This window comes from Glandiceps talaboti, chromosome 5, assembly GCF_964340395.1.
Source record: "Glandiceps talaboti chromosome 5, keGlaTala1.1, whole genome shotgun sequence".
Lineage (NCBI taxonomy): Eukaryota > Metazoa > Hemichordata > Enteropneusta > Spengelidae > Glandiceps > Glandiceps talaboti.
The window spans coordinates 10,274,314-10,294,137 of NC_135553.1; the positions used below are offsets into that span (position 1 = coordinate 10,274,314).

General features: G+C 35.4%; 1 protein-coding gene across 1 annotated transcript in view; it reads left to right on the forward strand.

Moving 5' to 3' along the window:
* Positions 1-17,493, forward strand: part of LOC144435330 (ras-associating and dilute domain-containing protein-like) — a 53,107-nt gene extending 35,614 nt beyond the window's left edge. Inside the window, exons 4-13 of the mRNA XM_078123926.1 lie at positions 1,080-1,117; positions 4,585-4,834; positions 9,007-9,235; positions 9,982-10,154; positions 10,589-10,739; positions 11,631-11,783; positions 12,647-12,823; positions 16,072-16,250; positions 16,803-16,942; positions 17,394-17,493. Coding sequence (XP_077980052.1) covers positions 1,080-1,117; positions 4,585-4,834; positions 9,007-9,235; positions 9,982-10,154; positions 10,589-10,739; positions 11,631-11,783; positions 12,647-12,823; positions 16,072-16,250; positions 16,803-16,942; positions 17,394-17,493 — 1,590 coding nt within the window. The remainder of the gene's footprint in view (positions 1-1,079; positions 1,118-4,584; positions 4,835-9,006; positions 9,236-9,981; positions 10,155-10,588; positions 10,740-11,630; positions 11,784-12,646; positions 12,824-16,071; positions 16,251-16,802; positions 16,943-17,393) is intronic.
* The last annotated feature ends 2,331 nt before the right edge of the window (positions 17,494-19,824 follow it).

A 19,824-nucleotide genomic window follows, 5' to 3' on the forward strand; every position in this document is an offset into this window, starting at 1 on the left:
GTCACAATGTTGAAATAACCTTCCCTATAGTGTTATTACATTGCCTGGCCATCAAAACATACTGTCTGGAAGTGGTAGACAGTTTAACACATTATAGTATGTACTTTATCCATCTACTAAATAATAATGGCAGTGAGAGAAAAAGTGACTTTCACTATCAGCGGGCACTATGCCAGTAGATGTCAGTGACCATTCATACCATGTATTGTGTTGATAACAATGCACAGGGTATATCTAGAATCTAGGTTTATTGATCACCCAGTATTGATTTTGATTTGTCTTTACCCAGCTCTGCTGCGCTGATGCCATAGTGTTTTTAAGTCTGTGTATTGATGGTGGCGTATGTACCAACAGGTGGCACTGGTCATAAACCCCTCTCTCAGTATAAACTGAAGCTTTTCAAAATGTTCATTTTGATTGGGTAAAAACAATGGGGGAAAAATGACACCTTGTGTTTGTATTAATTGTCGCTGATCATAATAAGAAAAATTTGTTATTTTTTTTATCTAAAAAACACAAGAAAATATAGTATGCTTTTCAGTCAGATGGATCCTTCTGAGGGTTTCACATAAACCATATCTCCTCAGCCTAATCCTTGCCCAGTCTGATTCACTGACATAAAACCCTCTCTCCTCAATCTAATCCATTCCCAGCCTGATACAGTCACATAAACCCATTTCTCCCCAGTCTAATCCTTGCCCAGCCTGATTCACTTACATAAACCCATATCTCCTCAGCCTAATCCTTGCCCAGTCTGATTCACTGACATAAAACCCTCTCTCCTCAGTCTAATCCATTCCCAGCCTGATACAGTCACATAAACCCATTTCTCCCCAGTCTAATCCTTGCCCAGCCTGATTCACTTACATAAACCCATATCTCCTCAGTCTAATCCTTGCCCAGCCTGATTCACTGACATAAAACCCTCTCTCCTCAATCTAATCCCTACTCAATCAGATTCACTTAGTACCACCAGTGTTATAGAGAATCACAAATTACCAATCAACTTTCTATAGTGAGTTGTTCACCAGTTCAATTAATTATGAATGACACACCTTTCAATTATTTACTATTTGCAGGACAAGACCAAAGAAATCGCCAACAAACAGCCATCAAGGTGAGTATAGGTCAACCAAATACAGATTGGTCTATTAGAAATTAAGTTGAATATTTAAAGTAATTATTTCAAAGATGAAAATTGTTATGAACAATTTTTGAGTAAGAATAACTTATATTTACATATACATTCAAAGTAAACAAATTGATAAATTTAATAGTTAGTTAGTTAGTTAGTTAGTTAGTTAGTTAGTTAGTTATATGTAATTAGTTGATTTCTAGTTTAATAGGTATATGTATTTTCAGTTATATGTTGTTAATGTTAGTGTAGTGAGTTAGGTTTGGTAATTTGTTGGTAGTTAGTTATATATGTATATTTAGTTATATGTTACTTAGTTAGCACGGTAGTTAGTTAGTTAGTCAGTCAGTCAGTCAGTCAGTCAGTCAGTCAGTCAGTCAGTTAGGTAGTTAGTTAGATAGTCAGTCAGACAGTCAGTCAGTCAGTCAGTTACTTAGTTAGTCAGTTAGTTAGTCAGTTAGTCAGTCAGTCAGTCAGTCAGTCAGTCAGTCAGTCAGTTAGTTACTTAAGGTAGTTAGATAGTCAGTCAGTCAGTCAGTCAATTTAGTTACTTAGTCAGTCAGTCGGTTAGTTAGTTTGTTAGTTAGTTAGTCAGTCAGCCAGTCAGTCAGTCAGTTACTTAGTTAGTTAGTCAGTCAGTCAGTCAGTCAGTCAGTCAGTCAGTCAGTCAGTCAGTCAGTCAGTCAGTCAGTCAGTTACTTACTTACTTAGTCAGTCAGTCAGTCAGTCAGTCAGTCAGTCAGTCAGTCAGTCAGTCAGTTACTTAGTCAGTCAGTCAGTCAGTCAGTCAGTCAGTCAGTTACTTAGTTAGTTAGTTAGTTAGTTAGTTAGTTAGTTAGTTAGTTAGTTAGTTAGTTAGTTAGTGTTCTGTTGTTAGTTAGGTTTGGTATTTGGTATTTGGTCAGTCAGTTAGGTAGTATAATGACTCTACTCCTCTGCCCACCTTAACTATTTGCAGCTACATAAGGCTTGTCTAAAGAAGTATGAGGGAAGATCTCATGGGAAAATTGTCATCTGAATTTATGTGAAATTCATAAGCATCTTTTGAAGATGTTCTTCAGTGGCAATGACTGAGTGAATCAGGGAATAATGGAGAGGTAATTGTTAGAAAAGAAAACAAATATTGACAGACTTGAACAGAAACAAATTTGTTTAAAAACCCTAGCCTTGAATTAAAACTAGAAGGTTGAAATAGAAAAACTTTAATCTCTGTATCTTTGTAAGTTTGTATCAAAGACTTGATTAAAATGATCACTGGAGCTGTGATAATCAGAAAAGAATGAATAAATGTTTACTTTTCTAGTAAAAAGGTTAATTAAAACAGATTCTTGATTTTGTATGGTATCTGTAATTACTTCATTCAAGCATGTAATCTTGATATCTTGTTTGAAGGACATGTATTAGGAGTGTGAGAATTGACTGACTCAAAGTATGCAAACTTTGAAACTGAAGTTCCTTTGTGCTTGTAGTTGTCTCAAATAACTCATGCTAACTGAAGTGTTCATATAGAACCAAACAATTTAAATTATAACGCACAGAATGAGGTGTTTGATTTGGTTTTAACAGTAATTCAGCTTTGTAGATTCCCCTCAATAACAATCATGCCGTGATAGCCTTAGAAATCTGAGTTTATTAACAAATCAAACAATACAAATCTCAAATACAAAATAAAACAATAAATGAAGTGGCCGGCAAAATTATATGCAGTAACTACAGAGTGGGGATGGCAGGTGTAGAGGTCCCGGGGTAGTGGTGGCATTTATTTTATGCATTAATTTTACTACAATGGCTCAGTTTGACTCAACCCATAATTTCATGAAGACCACATTACCAAGAATAATATGAATTATGAGAAAAAAATAACCTATGTTATCAGAAACAGGATAAACTTGATACATTTATTTCTCAGAAATGTGCATGTTCATCTAATACTTTGTCTAGAAATCAAACAGTTTGCTAATATGTTAACTGTAAAAAAATATAGGTACATAAACTGAATGAAGAGCATAGAAATCTAATTAAGGTATTATACACATAGCCCCAGAGTAAGATAGTTGTGAAGAACATTTGAAATATACAAGCCTATATCATGAGTTGACTAGACACAAGAGGACCCCCCCCCCAAAAAAAAAACACCCCCCCCCCAAAAAAAAAAAACAACAACAAAAAAAACAACAAAAAAAAACCATTACATACTGTTGATAGTGATTATTTTGTAAAGCTGCATAAATTGAAACCTTCTCCAAGTCATCAACTCTTAGCAGTAGAAGGTTAAATGCTGCAGGGCATGTTTGAATTAAGTAATTAAATACTTCCGACAGTTGATAAATTGTATCCACCACCTCCTTGTAAGCAGTGTGTGTGTTTGTCTACCAATGTAGTCAAGTTAAACTCCATCAAATTATTCTGAAGCGTGGGAACATAGATTGTAGTAAATGATATACTCTGTACATTAGTGAAAATCTTGCTGTGCACCTAAACTAGGGAGAAAGAATTGATATATCTGATAGAATTCTATAGCAGGGAAAACAGACATTTTTTAGGGCTAAGTTATATTCCGTAGTAGTCCAATAGGATTGTTTGATTTCTAGAGAAGTAAGACTTTTTAGCAACAACAATCCTCATACTCTTCCTCTATTAAATTAAAAACATCTCACCTGACTCTCATCAGCTAATACAACCTACTGCAACTATAATATACTGCATCTATTAGTCAAGATTTTGAACAAAAAGAACTGTTGTAGTTATGTTCTGAGGTGATTTGCACTCGGCCAACAATTTACTTTCCTGTAAGACTGTATGATACGTTACGAAATTGTCAATGAATCGGAAGTATAGCAGCAAAAATAGATTACAGCCCGGCAGGCATGTTGTTGTTGTTGAAAATAACTTTGAGGTGGTCATAGCTGTAGGCATGTCTGACTTTAAATCGGAAATACAAACTATTTTTATCCACATCATTATATATTAGTTTCAATAATAGACCTGGTCACTGCACAATATAAACATAGATATTTCAGTGTTTTATTTGCTTTCAAGCTTTATAATGAATCGATCGATCGTAATTCTATGTTTTTGTAAATTCACCAAAATCTACTGTTGTGGATCTTCAGAATGTTTTGAGTACTTCATTGGCTGTAATAGAGGATAACGTATTATAGAAGTGCTAAATGCTTAAAGGCCCATGTTTCAATCCCGGTACTTGTATTAGTGTTATCTTATCAATGGCGCCATAATGATTACTTAGGATCCTTCTTTTGTTCTGGACCAACTTTTGCATAGCTCTGCCTGACAACACAGTCTTTCTTGCCTACATTTTATTTCAAATTTGATGATGGGCCTTAAAGTTGTAATATCAAAATCCAACTAAAATTCAGTTTTCTGTGATTGTTGATTTCAAAAATTTATTTTTTTTGAGTAAAATATATGTAATGTTTATCCCATTCTAGACCTAATGATGCCGTAGCTTCCATGAAAGAACTCCTTCCAGACCTCCAATCCATTATATTCTGGATGGCGAATGCCTTGGAAATGTTGAACCACTTCCAGGGAGCCATGATAGATTATTTGATGAGTCCAGCTGAGAGTTTACCGCCAGGATCCAGAGCATCACTGGCTACAGCTGATGATGAAGTGCTGTCAGTGTTAGAAGAAGTTGTGATGTATACATTTCAACAGACTGTGTACTATCTAACTAAGGTAAGCATAGACTGTCTATTACCTAATTAAGGTAAAACATCTGTTGGTGAGGTACTCACAGTACTTTATTTGTACGTCTACCCATGCCAAAAATGATTATAATTTTCCTTTTCAAATTGAAAGCTGGCTATTGATATTTTGTTGTAGATTTGTTTTTTTTAAATTTTATTTTGTTGGTAAAAAGTTTACATACATGCAGTCTGTAGTCTGGGAAAGATTTACTTAGCACCAGCTTTAAGGTTCAGCTTGATGGCATCAGAACAGAGAAAGTTATGAAGGCATCGAATCATTAGGTCTGCATGATGTCCTGAATATAGTCTACTTGTCAACTATGAGAAAGCTTTCCCTTCAAAACACTATAAAAACAGTCTGGGAAAGATTGACTTATCACCAGCTATAAGGTTCGGCATGATGGCATTAGAACAGAGAATGTCGTGAATTGACGGAGTCATTAGATATAGCGTACGTCTATCGTCTACTTGTCAGCTGTATGAAAGCTTTCTTGTAAATTATGAATGTAGATAATGAATTGTGGAGTGAAAGGCTAGTATTGTGATGAAAACTTAGCTGTATGCAGGTGTTGTGATGGTTATAATGACAGGGTGTGTGTGTGGACAATAACTGGGATTGTATGTAAACTATGGTTGGGGTGATCTGACAAGTGGTTTCTGGTCACCTATATAGGCTTATATTATAAATCATTTCAATGATCATTCTTGTACAAAGCATGTTTAGTAAACTGACGTCTCTATGAAAGTCTAAAATTTGAATATATGGACAGAGCGTGCAAACTCCAATCTTTACAAATTTTTCAATATAAAGGCCAATGTTGAATTAGGATTAAAATTTGGATTGAAAAACAGTTGTCTGACAGAGCTAGAGAAAATGTTGGTCTAAAACAAAAGAATGATTCTATGTAATCCTTGTACCTCTACTCATAACAGAACAAATCCAAGGCCACAGGATTCAAACATTGGGGTTTAAAGCCTGAGTGAGAATCTTTTCATGTTGCTGTCATGTAAGATCACTTTATACTTGCAGTGTATTACTTAAAGGCCCATTTTTCAATCCCATGTTCTCATATTATATCAGTTGAGCTGTAAGGATTAGAGAGGATTATTCTGTTGTTTTGGACTAATTTTTCTATAGGTATGCTAGCCAATTGTTTTTGCATGAAGGTTTTAATCCTAATTCAAACCGGGCCATTTAGTTCTAAATTACAATAATAATATGTTACATGCTGGATGTAGAATTCAATATTTTATCTGGATTAAGTGGTATTTTGAACCCAAGAAAATTATGAAAAATATCTCTAAATTATGAAGACTAAACTAATATTATGTTGATGATATATCATGATTTAAAAAAAGTAAAAAGTAATAAACTGGAAAATGCAACAGTTTTTCAACCTTGTGCACATAAAATGACATAAAAAACATATAATGTCATTGTAGGGTTTTTGAAATATATCCTTACATTGTGTTACACCATTGTTGAAGACACGGAATTGACATAAGGTGTCCAGGGGAAAAACAACTGCCAACATCTACTGTATAGAGCTGTTAAATACTCCTACTTTGTGAAGGACTTTACCAAAGTAATTGGGACCATTTTACTGTTATGTCTGTTGACAATACAGACTGACAATAGACAGCATAGATTGAATAATGTCATTGTAAAGTGAGACTTTGAAGCTGTCCCACTCACAACATTGATAGGTGGAAAAGTTGGCCACACAGAGCATAGTTGAATATAAAAAAAATAGCCTAAACAAAACAGATCTAGGTGGCATGCAAAGAGAGGCCAAACATACCACCACCTTGTGTTACAGCTTGTCGACACAGAGCATATACATGTAGCTGGAAAAGCTGCCCCACATAGAACATAGCTAGGTGGACAAGATAGCTAGGCCACATAGACCATAGCTTGGTGCTAAAGCTTGCTGACTGGGGCATAGTTCATTGCAAAAACTGCCCCATATATAACATAGCTAGGTGGACAAGACTGCTAGCCTGCCACACAGACCATAGCTTGGTGCTAAAGCTTGCTGATCCAGAGCATAATTCATTGGAAAAGTTGGGCTGTATACTGACTATATCTTGGTAGAAAAGAGAGGCCACACACACCACATACATTGATGAAAAAACTAGGCCACACAGTCCAATAGTTAATTGCTGCAGCTATGAGTTTGGGCCACACAAATACAATTGTTAAAGTTGGGCCACACCAACTATGGCTTGATGGAAAAGCAGGGCCACACAAAGAACACTTTGATGTTAAAGTTAGCTTAACAGAATAGCTTGATGGAAAGACTTGACCACACAGACCACAGACCTTTGTGGAAAATCTTGGCCACACAGCCCAATAGTGTATGTTGCTATGGCTATAAATTTGGGCCACAGAACTTGTACACATGTTACATATAAAAGTTGGGCCACATAAACCATACAGCTTTGTGGAAAAGAGAAAGAGAAAGTTTGGTGTTTGAGCTATTAATATGCTTCACTTCACAGATCATAGCTTTATAGAAAGGCTTGACCACACAGACCATTACCTTGGTTGAAAATTTTGGCCACACAACCTGATGGCATATACTGCTATGAGTTTTGGCATGTACAGACTGGACTTGTGTTAAAGTTGTCCACATATACATGCAGACAATTTGGGCTACAAAAACTAATGGTGTTCATACAGAGAGTGGTCTCACAGCTACATTATATAATTTAAAAAGTGTTACATCCACTGAAATTAAGAAATGAAAATTTTCAACTTTTAATATTTTTTTAAAGAAAAGTGTTAAATGTTTAACCACAATTTTTCTGTCCTGAGTAACTAGAATAATCCCACCAAACCCAGCAGTTTTTCATCTGTTGTTCATCTTGCCCAAAAAAACATTCCTGGACTTCAAACTGGCATTACATCATTGAAATACTTAACCAGTCGTTTAGGATAAGAACAAAAAAGTTGTTAAAATAAGGAAAACAACATTCCAAGTACATTTTTGAAATGTGACGAGCTCTCCCATCCATATTCGACAGTAAACAATTTTGCTACTTCTATTGTAATTTTTGAAACAGAAAAGGAAAGCTCTTTTATCACTCATGCATACCATGAAAGTCTAAACAACAAAAGGAATTTGTACTCACTCTCAGAAATCAGAAACAAAAACGGTGAATGATACGTCTATATACTAGAAAGTTAATTTTGTTTTACAGTCCATGTGGTGTGTACACTAACAGAGGATTCATGCTACATGTGAAACAAATCAATTAAAATTCCACTGGTGAACAAACTCCCATGAAAACATTCAGTCTGTTCGACCACAAAGACACTCTACTGCACCACAAATCGCATTGACAATGGTCAACGCACACAGATTGTTCACCTATTGTCACCGAGTCCCTCTAAGTTAAAAAGTATTTTTGTCATCAATTTTTGTTGGTTTCCAATCTACTGGGTAAATAATAAGATTTGGTTTGTGATTAAAATAAAGGATCGTTGATGACTGAATGGTTCATTGGATAGGTGGTCGATTAAAGTAGTTGGAGCGAAAGACCGGGAGTGTAGCCGAGCGGTTGTCATGTTTGTTACATTGTAGTCCTCACGTCTTGTTAACATGCCGGTGTGTATGTGTGCCTCTAGGCGTGACACACTCAAACCATGTGAAATGTGATATGTAGTGAGAACATGTCTGTGTACATGTGGTATGTATATATCCAGTGACATGCATTGAAAACAGTGAAAGAATAACAAAACAAGAATTTAATACATAGACCAACAAATACTGCCTTTGTATATAATGTTTAATACTGTTTTTCTAACCAAGGTAATATTACTAGGAAAGAAGTCGTCTCCCCCCCCCCCCCCCCCCTATACAAATTTTATATCATTTTGATTACACAAATTGTGACAATCATGTTTTACTTTTAATATTGTAGATCAAATTGCAATATCCTGTTTTGAAATAAATGGTATCGGATTGGTGTTAAAAAATCCCTGTGTGACATATTATTTATTTTTTTTGCACAGTGTCTTGTAGTATAAAATAAACCAATCTTCTTTATTTTCAGACCCTATACATAGCACTGCCCAGCCATACTAGACAGTTCTCTGATGTCTGTCTTTGCACATTACCTTGTCGTTGACAAGACTTTCATTTCTTTTATTTTCAGACCTTATACATAGCACTGCCAGCCATACTAGATAGTAACCCCTTCACAGATGAAGAAGACAACAAGGATGACAATAAATCTATTGGTGTGGATAGTGTACTTACCATCTTTCAATCGACCTTTGAACTCATCAGTAATTTACATGTCCACCCACAAATCATCCATCAGTTATTTGCATATCTCTTCTTCTTCACCAATGCATCGCTCTTCAACATGCTGATGGAGCGAGGTGAGTGCACTTTTTTTTGTGAGCAGTTTTTTTTCACTTTTAAAAAGTACTTTTTCAGATTTATATGATCATTTTTTTCTACTTTTGTATAAGGCCAAAAAAAAAGAATTATTTCTGGTCAGCACATGCATCACTTAAATACCCTCGCTTCGGCCTTTTTTTTTCATGTTTGTCCAGCCCATGCAGTCTATAGATCTGGGGTAAACACAAAAATAACCCTCCCTACTTCAGTGAAGACAACTGCAGAGCCAATCACGAACAAGCAAATGACAGCTGCCCCACATACACACTTAATCTAAAGTACTAAATAAAAAAGAACAGTAACTGTCATAAATAGCAGATTGAGTGACAACAAGTTTGTTGAGAATAAAACAAAATTTAAAAATTGCATCGTCGCACCACTTTAGACAAACTTTCCTGACCAGAAACAATTTTTTTTTTTTTTTTTGGCCTGGAGTACACATTTTAAAAAAAAAAAAATTTATGACCATTTTTTCATTTAACACAAAAATATACACAGAAGTACTAAATAACATCTGAAGAATGAGGCTGTATGACTACGAAAGCTAAATAAATGTACTTTTTCTAGATAAGGTACTCTTAAAAGTTCTACCAGCTTATGAAATTGTGTTGTGTGTACTGGTTAAAAGTTTGGCACTCATTCTGCCACATCATTTTCTATGTTCAAAATTATAATTCATCTCTACCTAACTACACAACCAATGTTTTTGTTACCATGGTAACAGGTAGTGGTGGTAAGTTCTACAAATGGTCAAAAGGTGCACAGATAAGGGGTAATTTAGACCTATTGGTGTCGTGGACTCAGGAACATGGCTTACATCAAGAAGCTGCCACATTTCTACGTACACTGTCATCAGCAGCTGATCTATTGGCTACACCCAAAGTACAACTCCTTAATGTAAGTTAATGATATGACAGAACCCCATGACATGTGAGTGCAAGTGTGGTGTACTCAGGGTATTTGCACGAGTGCTAGCAGTGTTCTCTGCGCCCATACTTTCAAGAGTGTAGTGAATGCAAATACCCCTGTGTACCCACACTGGAATTCACATAGCATGGGGTTCTGTTATTATAAGACATGTTTATTATTGATGATTTTTTGATGATTATATATATATATGATGTTAGATAATTTTATGAGTTCAAATCATTTAAAGAAAACATTCTTTGAATACCTCAAGTTTGATGAACATTATCTGAAAAATTTGCAATTTTCATTCCAATGGTAAGAGGAACTTGGCTGTAACAAGAAAACTCAGCACCCTTGTATTTCTGTGAGGTAAAAATTATCAAATTGAATTCAGTGTTAATTTTGAATGTCATATTTTGTAGCTGGATTGGAATGCTATTCGCAAGGACTTTCCATCTCTTAATGCTGCTCAAGTACAACAGATCCTTAGTGAATATCAGCTAGGTAACAACAAACCCAGACCAAGGGGATGGTTTCCACCTCCTGAAGATGTTGAACCAGCTCTGAGGACAGGTATTTAGTGCTATACTGAATCTCTTTTCAAATCCTAACATAGACAGACAGACAGACAGACAGACAGACAGACAGACAGACAGACAGACAGACACAGACAGACTGGCAGGCTGACAAACTGGCAGTCACACACACACACACACACACACACACACACACACACACACACACACACACACACACAGCCAGCCACATACATGTACACATATATACACACACTTGCCTATGCACTTGTACAAGAGATTTAAATGTTGCCTCTAAGGTCTATCAAGGTGGGTAGGATTCTGTGAATTCAAGCTGAATTCTTTGTCTTGTTTCTTGTTTGGCTGTACTGCTAGAATTTATTCAGGTTTTGTCAACAGTAGAAATACAGAAGTAAATTGAATAATGTGCTTATGAAAAAAGTTCCAAGATGTGAAGTATTTTGTCTTGTCCACAATAGAGGTCTTGTGATCAGTAAAAAAAGAATGCACCCTGTAGAATGACATACTCTGTGATTCTTCTGTTTTCAAATTATTATTAGGTGTCTTTCTGTCATATGAATGCAGTCATGAGATTATAAAGAGGGGTGGCAAATACTTATATGAAGCAATGCACACTCCCAGTTATTTAAAAAATGCTCTCCACAAAACTCTCATACGAGTATTCCAAAGCAAAATATAACTTTAGTCACATTATATCAGGTTTACTGTTCCATGAATTGATATGTGGTGAAATAATTTGTGTAGAATACTGATCCAGAAGAATGCTTGAAACATTTTCTAATTTCTGCTTCTCCTTGTAGAATGCACATTCCAAGTTGTTAGATACCAAAAATACAGATTTTTTTTATACTTCTTGAGAAAGTTAAAAATTTGCAAATTAATCTTAATTGTTTGTTTATTTTCCCAGCTGATATTTTAGAAAGTTTCAACAACCATCCACCGTTGGTTCTACCCAATAGTGATTTCATTATGGATTTGGACAAACCTGTCAATAATGGTACATTCTTTGAAAGTCTTCAAATACTGGCTGATATGTTACCCAGTATCACCATCTATACAGGTAAGGTTAAAAATTGCACATTTCCTTCAAAATCACCACATAGAAAATGCTGTATTTCTACTAAAAAGAAAAAAAATTCTCCAAAAATTGTACAACTCAGTAATGCCATCTTAGTATACAGGTAAGGATAAAAATGGCAAATTTCCTGCAAAATTACCACACAGAAAATGCTGTATTTCAAAAAAAAAAAACAAAAAAAAAAAAAAAAATTATCTAAAGTTGATAACTATATAGGTAAGGATAAAATTTTTATATTTTCTTCAAAATTACCCTACATAAAATGCTGTATTTCTAGAAAAAATTATCAAAAAAATTACGTCAAAATTTTCAAAAATTGTACAACTTAGTATATTACTATCTATACAAATAATATTCTCTCCAATATTACCTCACAGAGAATGATGTTTTTCTGAACACTTTTAATAAAACATTGATGTCAAAATTGTCACAAATTGTACCCAGTATGACTATCTGTACTAGGATACAAATTATTTATACATTCCAAAATTCTAACACAGAAAATGTTGTCCTTCTAAAAAAGAATATTTATGTCAAAGTTTTCAAAAATTACACTACCCAGTATCACTATTTAGGTAAGGAGGTTATTACATGTCTGGTATTTCCATGTCTAAGCTACAGTACAAATATGTGTGTATTATCTGTTTATTTTGATACCAGAATGTAGTTTGGTTATTTCATATGTTCTTGGAAATTGGATGAAGGAATCTACTAGTATCTTTTTTGATAATAAATTCAGCTTCATCTGTGTACATCCACACTTCAGTTTTGTTGTAATGACCATTTTATCAAATTTTTTATTTCTGATCAGATATAGTTTGTTTTTCTTGTCCACTCTTCCACAGGAACGCTGCTAGCTGAGCCTCAGGAGTCTGCAGATAAGTTGATGGCCAGCCTCATTAGGAAAGAACTGGCTGAGAACGATGCTCTCAGGTTGCAGAAAACAGGATACGCTAGTGTTTCCCATGGCAACAGAGGTGCAAGGTCTTATGAAGATATTCATAGAACTTCACTTTCAAAAGGTAACTATGCCGACATCCAATCACATCAGAGAATGCGAAGTACCAGTAGTGGTAACCTATCACAAACATACATCCAGCACCACCAACAATTTCACTCCCCGCAACACAGTTTTCAGTCCAAATCACTCGGTAACCATGACAACCACACATACCAATCACTGAAACTAAGTAACCATGGCAACCAACTGGGAAATCAGTACCCACCACCACCACCCTATGGTAGCCATCTTGCCAAAGCAACTGCATACACGAATAATAATAACAATGGAAATGTACAAGCCAGTCAACAGTATGTACCCCCTGTACCAAAACATCAATACACTGGTAACACAAATGGTAGTCATGGAAACACAAATGCTGGCCATAGCAACACGAATGCTGGCCATAGCAACACAAATGGTGGGCATGGAAGTGAGGAGTTCAGGTATGAGGTGTCTTGGAAACAAGAAGATGGACATTACGAAGTCAAACGTTTGGAGAATCCTCAAGTTACTTTTAACGGAAATGACCAAGTATATTTGTATCATCAAGACGGATCTGTCAGTGTGCAACAACATGTAAATTCAAGTCATTTCACAAAGTCTTCTAATTCTGTTCACATTGTTCGTGTACATCATGATTACGACGAACCATATGAAACAGACGAAGATGAAAATAATGAGGAGACAGCTGATGTTACAGCATGTTCCCAAGACAACAGAGATGCAGAAAGAAAGGATGTGTTTCCTGGTAACTATCACCACACTAACTTTCAACAAAAGAGAGCTGCTTCTCTGGAACAATTACAACGGAGCAGGACTGGATCACTGGAACAACTTCAACGGAATAAGACAGATTCGTTGGAAAGGATTCAAAGGCAGAGGACTGGCTCACTTGAACAGATTCAAAGGAACAGTACAGGGTCTCTGGAACAATTGCAGAGGAGTCGACCGGGAAGTAGTAATGGATCCTTAGAACAATTGCAGAGAAGTCGACCAGGAAGCAGCAACGGATCATTGGAGCAACTTCAGAGGAGTCGACCTGGAAGCAGCACCGGATCCTTGGAACAACTTCAGAGGAGTCGACCTGGAAGCAGCACCGGATCCTTGGAGCAACTTCAGAGGAGTCGACCTGGAAGCAGCACCGGATCCTTGGAACAACTTCAAAGGAGTAGACCAGGATCTCAGGATCAAATACATAGACAACCAAATGACAATGAAATTACAATTGATTACAGTGTTGATGACAAACATCACTATCAGGGAAGTATACCAATCCTAGCTATCACCCCACCTAATAGAGACAGACCCATTCCAATCATACCAAAGAGACCTCAACAGCAACAGTTACAGCAACACTTGCAGCAGCAGCAACAACAGATACAGCAAGAAATACTCAAAAAACAACATCAGATTCAAATTGAGCAGAAACTGCAACAGCATCTACAAAAACAACAACAACAGCAGCAACAAAAACAGCAATTTCGGTCACCCACTCCTGCACTTACAGCAGCTCCGAAACCATTAGCTCTAGTGCAAGGAAGACAGTCTAGGGAAACTACACAAACTGTACCACCCCAGTCTCCACCACCACCACCATCCTCCCTATCAACCACCACTGCCAACCCAGTATGTGTGCAATCACAAACAGTACAATATAGTAACTCAGATCATACACAGCTATCAGCTAAAGATGAGACAGAGGGACAAATAGAGGAACTAAATAGTGATTCTGATAATGGTGAGTAAATGTGATGTCAAAGATCAGCTGTTTCTTGCTAAAATGGTGTGCAAAAAACATGACTTGTCATACTTTCTTCTTTTTTTTAGATGTTTTTTGAGTTTTTATGTAATGTGCTTATTAATATAATTGTAATTTAAAATGCTTTTTATGTGCTTGCAGTGTTTTGCAGGACTAATATCCATTACCATGGCAACAGTTTGTTTGTAATTTGCAACTCATATTGACACAAATAGTTCGAAAAGATCAAATGCCTCGTCCCTTACAAATGTAAATTATGTCACTAAGTGTAAATTTATCAGAGATTGAAATGTAAAACGATGAAGTCTAAACAGGTTTTGATAACAAATCTGAATGGGGGGGGGGGGGGGTGAATGATGTAACTGGAGCAATCATTGTTGCTGGAAAAAAAGTTTGAACAGTTCCTTCAAGTTTTGTTGCCATGGTGATTATAAGTCTCTGCAGTATATAGTTGCCGTCATGTCAACAACTTTTTGCCAAAATTATATTTTTGTGTTCTCAGTCATGTCGTGTTTTGTATTTTATGTTTTGTTGTTTTGTCAAAAAACTTGATGGTTTTTTTTTACAAACAGTTTGCAATAAAATAATATTAATTCTGTGTTGTTTGTCTCTTTATTCTTTTGACTAAAAATACATTGCAAAAAAAGAGCATTGGCGCGAAGACTGTATGTAAACCTAGATATTTTCACTACAACAAAATTTTGTGATTTTACAGTCTTCAGCTAGTTCTCAAAGACTAATTTTCACTAATTACCAGACTGGTACATTGTGTTTGTGGACAAGAAGACATTTTAGTCACTACTTATTTTTGCATTTTTGTTTTCCAGTGAAATTAGGAAAAATAAGTCTTTAGTGAAAATTTCCAGGTTTACAGTATGTAAGATGTACGTTAATAATCAAAGTTGATCATTTGGTTAGTTGAGGTAAGGTTGTTGTTTTACTTGATAGATAACAACACTTTTACTGTTGAACGCAAAGTTATGTAACTTTGAAGAAAGTTATGTTAACATCAACTCAGCTAGTAAGACTCCTCCATTACAATCCATCTGTGTTCAGCAGTACAGCAGTGTTGTTATCTAATCAGTAAAACAACAAACTCACCTGTCACCAGTGTGCCAGTCTAATGATAGCCAAATTTTGCTGTGAGCCAAAATGAGAAAAAATGGGATTTCTAGTGAGTCACCACATAGTAAGAGATAGGAGAACATCAAATTTTGGTGCATCACTAAAAATTTTGTACATATAAATGGTGCATCAAATTGGCTTAGAGGGTACACTGCTTGTCACATGATCAGCTGTGATTGTAATTACATTGTACATACAGTCTTCTGCTGCCTGCCCCCTTTTCATATACTATAATATTGTAAAATGGGTTCATACATGTTGCACTATATATCCCATATGTGACTGTACAGTTTGGTGTTAAAAAAAGGACCACAAAACTTGCACAAATTCTGTTGTTTAAATAAGATTCTATTTTCCAGTATTCTCTTCCCGTGTCCATGTAGGTGTGATGGAATCTGAGATGGATCTATTATTACACCGGAATACAATGCCAGAAACACAAAAACAGTGTATGGAGAAGGTGGAAGGATTGAGAGATAGCAGTGATAGTCAGGATGATGTGTTTGTAGTTGATTTGGTGAAAGAAGATAGTGGAATTGGTTTAGGACTGATTGATGGACTGGTGAGTATTTTGTGATGTTTAATTAGTTCAATTACTCCTAAGTCATTATCATAGTTATGTTCTGACAATGTTCTAGTAGTTGTACCACTGAGACACTTTCTGTACAAGCTCTCGATTGCATGTGTGTGTGTGTGTGTGTTTGTGTGTGTGTGTGTGTGTGTGTGTGTGTGTGTGTATTTGTATGACATGATGCATGTATGTGGTTATGTGTGTTTATTGGGGTGTGCAGTACATGTGTGTGACTATGTGTTGTTTTGTGTGGCAGTTGTGTTTGTTTGTTTGTGTGTGAGTGTATTGCTTGTGTATGCATAGTGTGCTTGGGGTGGGTTGAAGGTGTCAGTGAGTTTGTGATAAATTCATAGAATGTAGGACTGGGTGTCTAATGAAGTAAAAGCAAAAGAATATTTGATGTGCTTCTGTTTCACTCTTAGCTTCATTACTAGATAATCATTCAATGCTACCAGTGAAATTAAATAATTACTCAAATTAATCTCCCAAGAATAAGTTAGCAAACATGGTTTGTTTTTTTATTGTGTGTGTTTTTTTTTACAGTATACTCCATTGAGATCTGCTGGTATCTATGTACGTACACTATTACCTAAAGGTGCTGCAGCAAGAGATGGAAGACTTAGACTTGGTGACAGAATACTGGCAGTTAATGGTACAAGTCTGGTTGGTGCTGACTACCAAAGGTATTAACTTCTTTAATCTTGTCACCCAGTGCTAGAGATGCATTTCCTTGTATTTAGAGGTCAAAATGGTGTCAAAATTTAGTCATTTTAGAATCCAATATGGCCACCATATACTGTGTTAATTACTCTATGGGAAAATAAATGAGTGATGATTTCCTTAAAACAAGACGATGAACCCCAAATATCTTTTATTATTTCAAAGGACCAGGAACAAGCTTCCATATGGCAAAGTTTGGAGAAAATTTAATTTTCAAGGGAATTTCTGTCTGAAGATTGAAATGCATGAAAATCTTTTTGTCAAAATGGCTGACAAATTGTCATATCAGTCTGTAACTATTCTAGGAGGAAACTTGGCCAAAGTCATCAAATTTTATGAGAAATGATCACAACTTAAATGTTTCCCCAGCACTTTTCATTTGATATCATAATTTTTTTCTTCATTTTTTATCAGTGCAATGCAGCTTATCAGGAATGCTGGACCAAGGTTACGATTTCTGGTTGCTAAGTCTGATGTTTCCATGGCAATGAAAATAACAGCATCATCATGTTAGCATTGAAATGTTATGATTTCTGGTTGAAAGTCTGGTGTCTCCATAGTGATGAAGATAACAGTATCATCGTGTTAGCATTGAAATGTTGTGATTCCTGGTTGCTAAGTCTGATGTCTCCATGGCGATGAAGATAACAGCATCATGTTAGCATTGAAATGTTACAATTTCTGGTTGCTAAGTCTGATGTTTCCATGGTGATTAAGATAACAGCATCATCATGTTAGCATTGAAATGTTACGATTTTGGTTGCTAAGTCTGATGTTTCCATGGCAATGAAAGTGACAGCCTCATCATTTTAGCATTGAAAGGTTATGATTTCTGGTTGCTAATTCTGTCTCCATGGCGATGAAGATAACAGCATCATGTTAGCATCAAAATGTTACAATTTCTGGTTGCTAATACTGAAGTCTCCATGGCGATGAAGATAACAGCATCATCATGTTAGCATTGACAGCTGTAGAAGAGATGGAAAAGTAGATATCAAATATACCCTACAATAATAATATCTCGGCTTCCAGTTTTATTTCACAAAGTACCTAGTATGTACAGTGCAAAATCTAATGGCTATAAGTGATAAAACTAGAATTTGCACAACTTTCTTCATCTGGAATCTACAACAAGATTCCACTTTAGCAAAGTACCTCGGTATTTACTAAAATACAACACAGCAATTGAATAGAGTAGGATATCAAATCTAGTTTTACAATGTGACCAGACAAAGATCATGACCTCTTGTTAATGTTAAACCATCAAATCAAAGACCACGTAAGGATATGCATAACTGACAATCTGTAGTATTTCATACAGTGGAGGAAATAGGGTACAAACAGCAGGTTATTTAGTGTATAGATATATAACATGAATATGTGACATACATGAATGTATAGCTCCATATCTGAAAGTATTTATGAAATTTTGAAATGTAAAAATACTTGTACAAGTATAATGCAGTATTATATAATATGAAAATAAGAACGACACTGCTGTATATATAGCTTCCATTTAATATATATGGAATATTGAAGTATAAAAGAAAACACAAATATATGACATGGTTTTTGTCGAAGTATTTACAGATTAATGTAATAGCCAATGTCAGTATTAAAACTAAATGTTACTGGAGAGGATCGTGTTTAACTTGTTTTGTTCTCAGTCCCACCCAATTTGTCACCTGTACACCAAAATATGTGTTATAAATGGAGAAAAAAACCTACAAATTAATATATAATTTATAAACTTCCAACCCCAGTAGTCTTCGTTTTTGACACCAGAGGGCACTGTTCAGTTTACCTCATAAAAGACCTTGTTCCAAGTAAGTGCAGGCTTGAGGTAGCGAGACAGGGATAGTATTTATAACATTGGCAAATAAGGAAAATGATTTATTGAAGACTTTTACAAAAATGATAGTAGTACATCTACTGAAGGCATAAATATATAATGTAATATATGTGAAGAAAAGTAATGAATTCTATTATTATGGACAAAAGGGTTCACATTTTTTTTCCCCAATTTGTAAATATTGTATGTGATTTGGTTATTTATTTTGAGTGCATACTAATGAGTGCTTGTGAACCATGTTGCATTTCATTCTTGTCAATTTCAAACAATACCTGTTCCAACTTTTTATTTATTGAGTACATTTTATGGTGTGATTTTTCTTTTGACATTGTATTTTATAAATGTTGTAAATATGATATTAAAAATATGGATTTTATACTGTATCAATGTGAATGTGTGTTCCTTTCATCCATTCCCCATATTCAAAATAATAACAAGAGCTTGCTGTAGGCAAATGACTTCTATTTATTATGTCACAGTGTATCTGATATAGTTTGCCCCCATTTATGCTCTAAAAAGTGATATACCAAAACCTGACTCATTTATCAGCTGTTCTTCTGTTTATTACACTGCTCACATGCACAACTTCACCTGTCAGCCCTGTCATGGTGATAGAAAATTAATGTAAAATACTGATTCTAACTATTCAGCCAATACAGTAAGAAAGTCTAATCTGCAAAATTGCCATGTTTATAAATGATAGATGGAAATCTTTTTTTTTTAAATATCTTCACGTGAATACCTTTTTTCTCACACACACACACATACATAATACACATGCATGCATACATACTACACACACATACATAATACATGCACACACATGCATGCATATATTCACATACATAATACATACATACAGACAGACGATATGCCAGCAGCTCTCCTTAATCATAAAGATCCATATCGGAATAGGGTTACAATTTGGGATAAGTAAAGTAGTTGTGTGAAAGCTATAGAAAAAGTTGGCTCAAAACAAATGAATGATCCTAT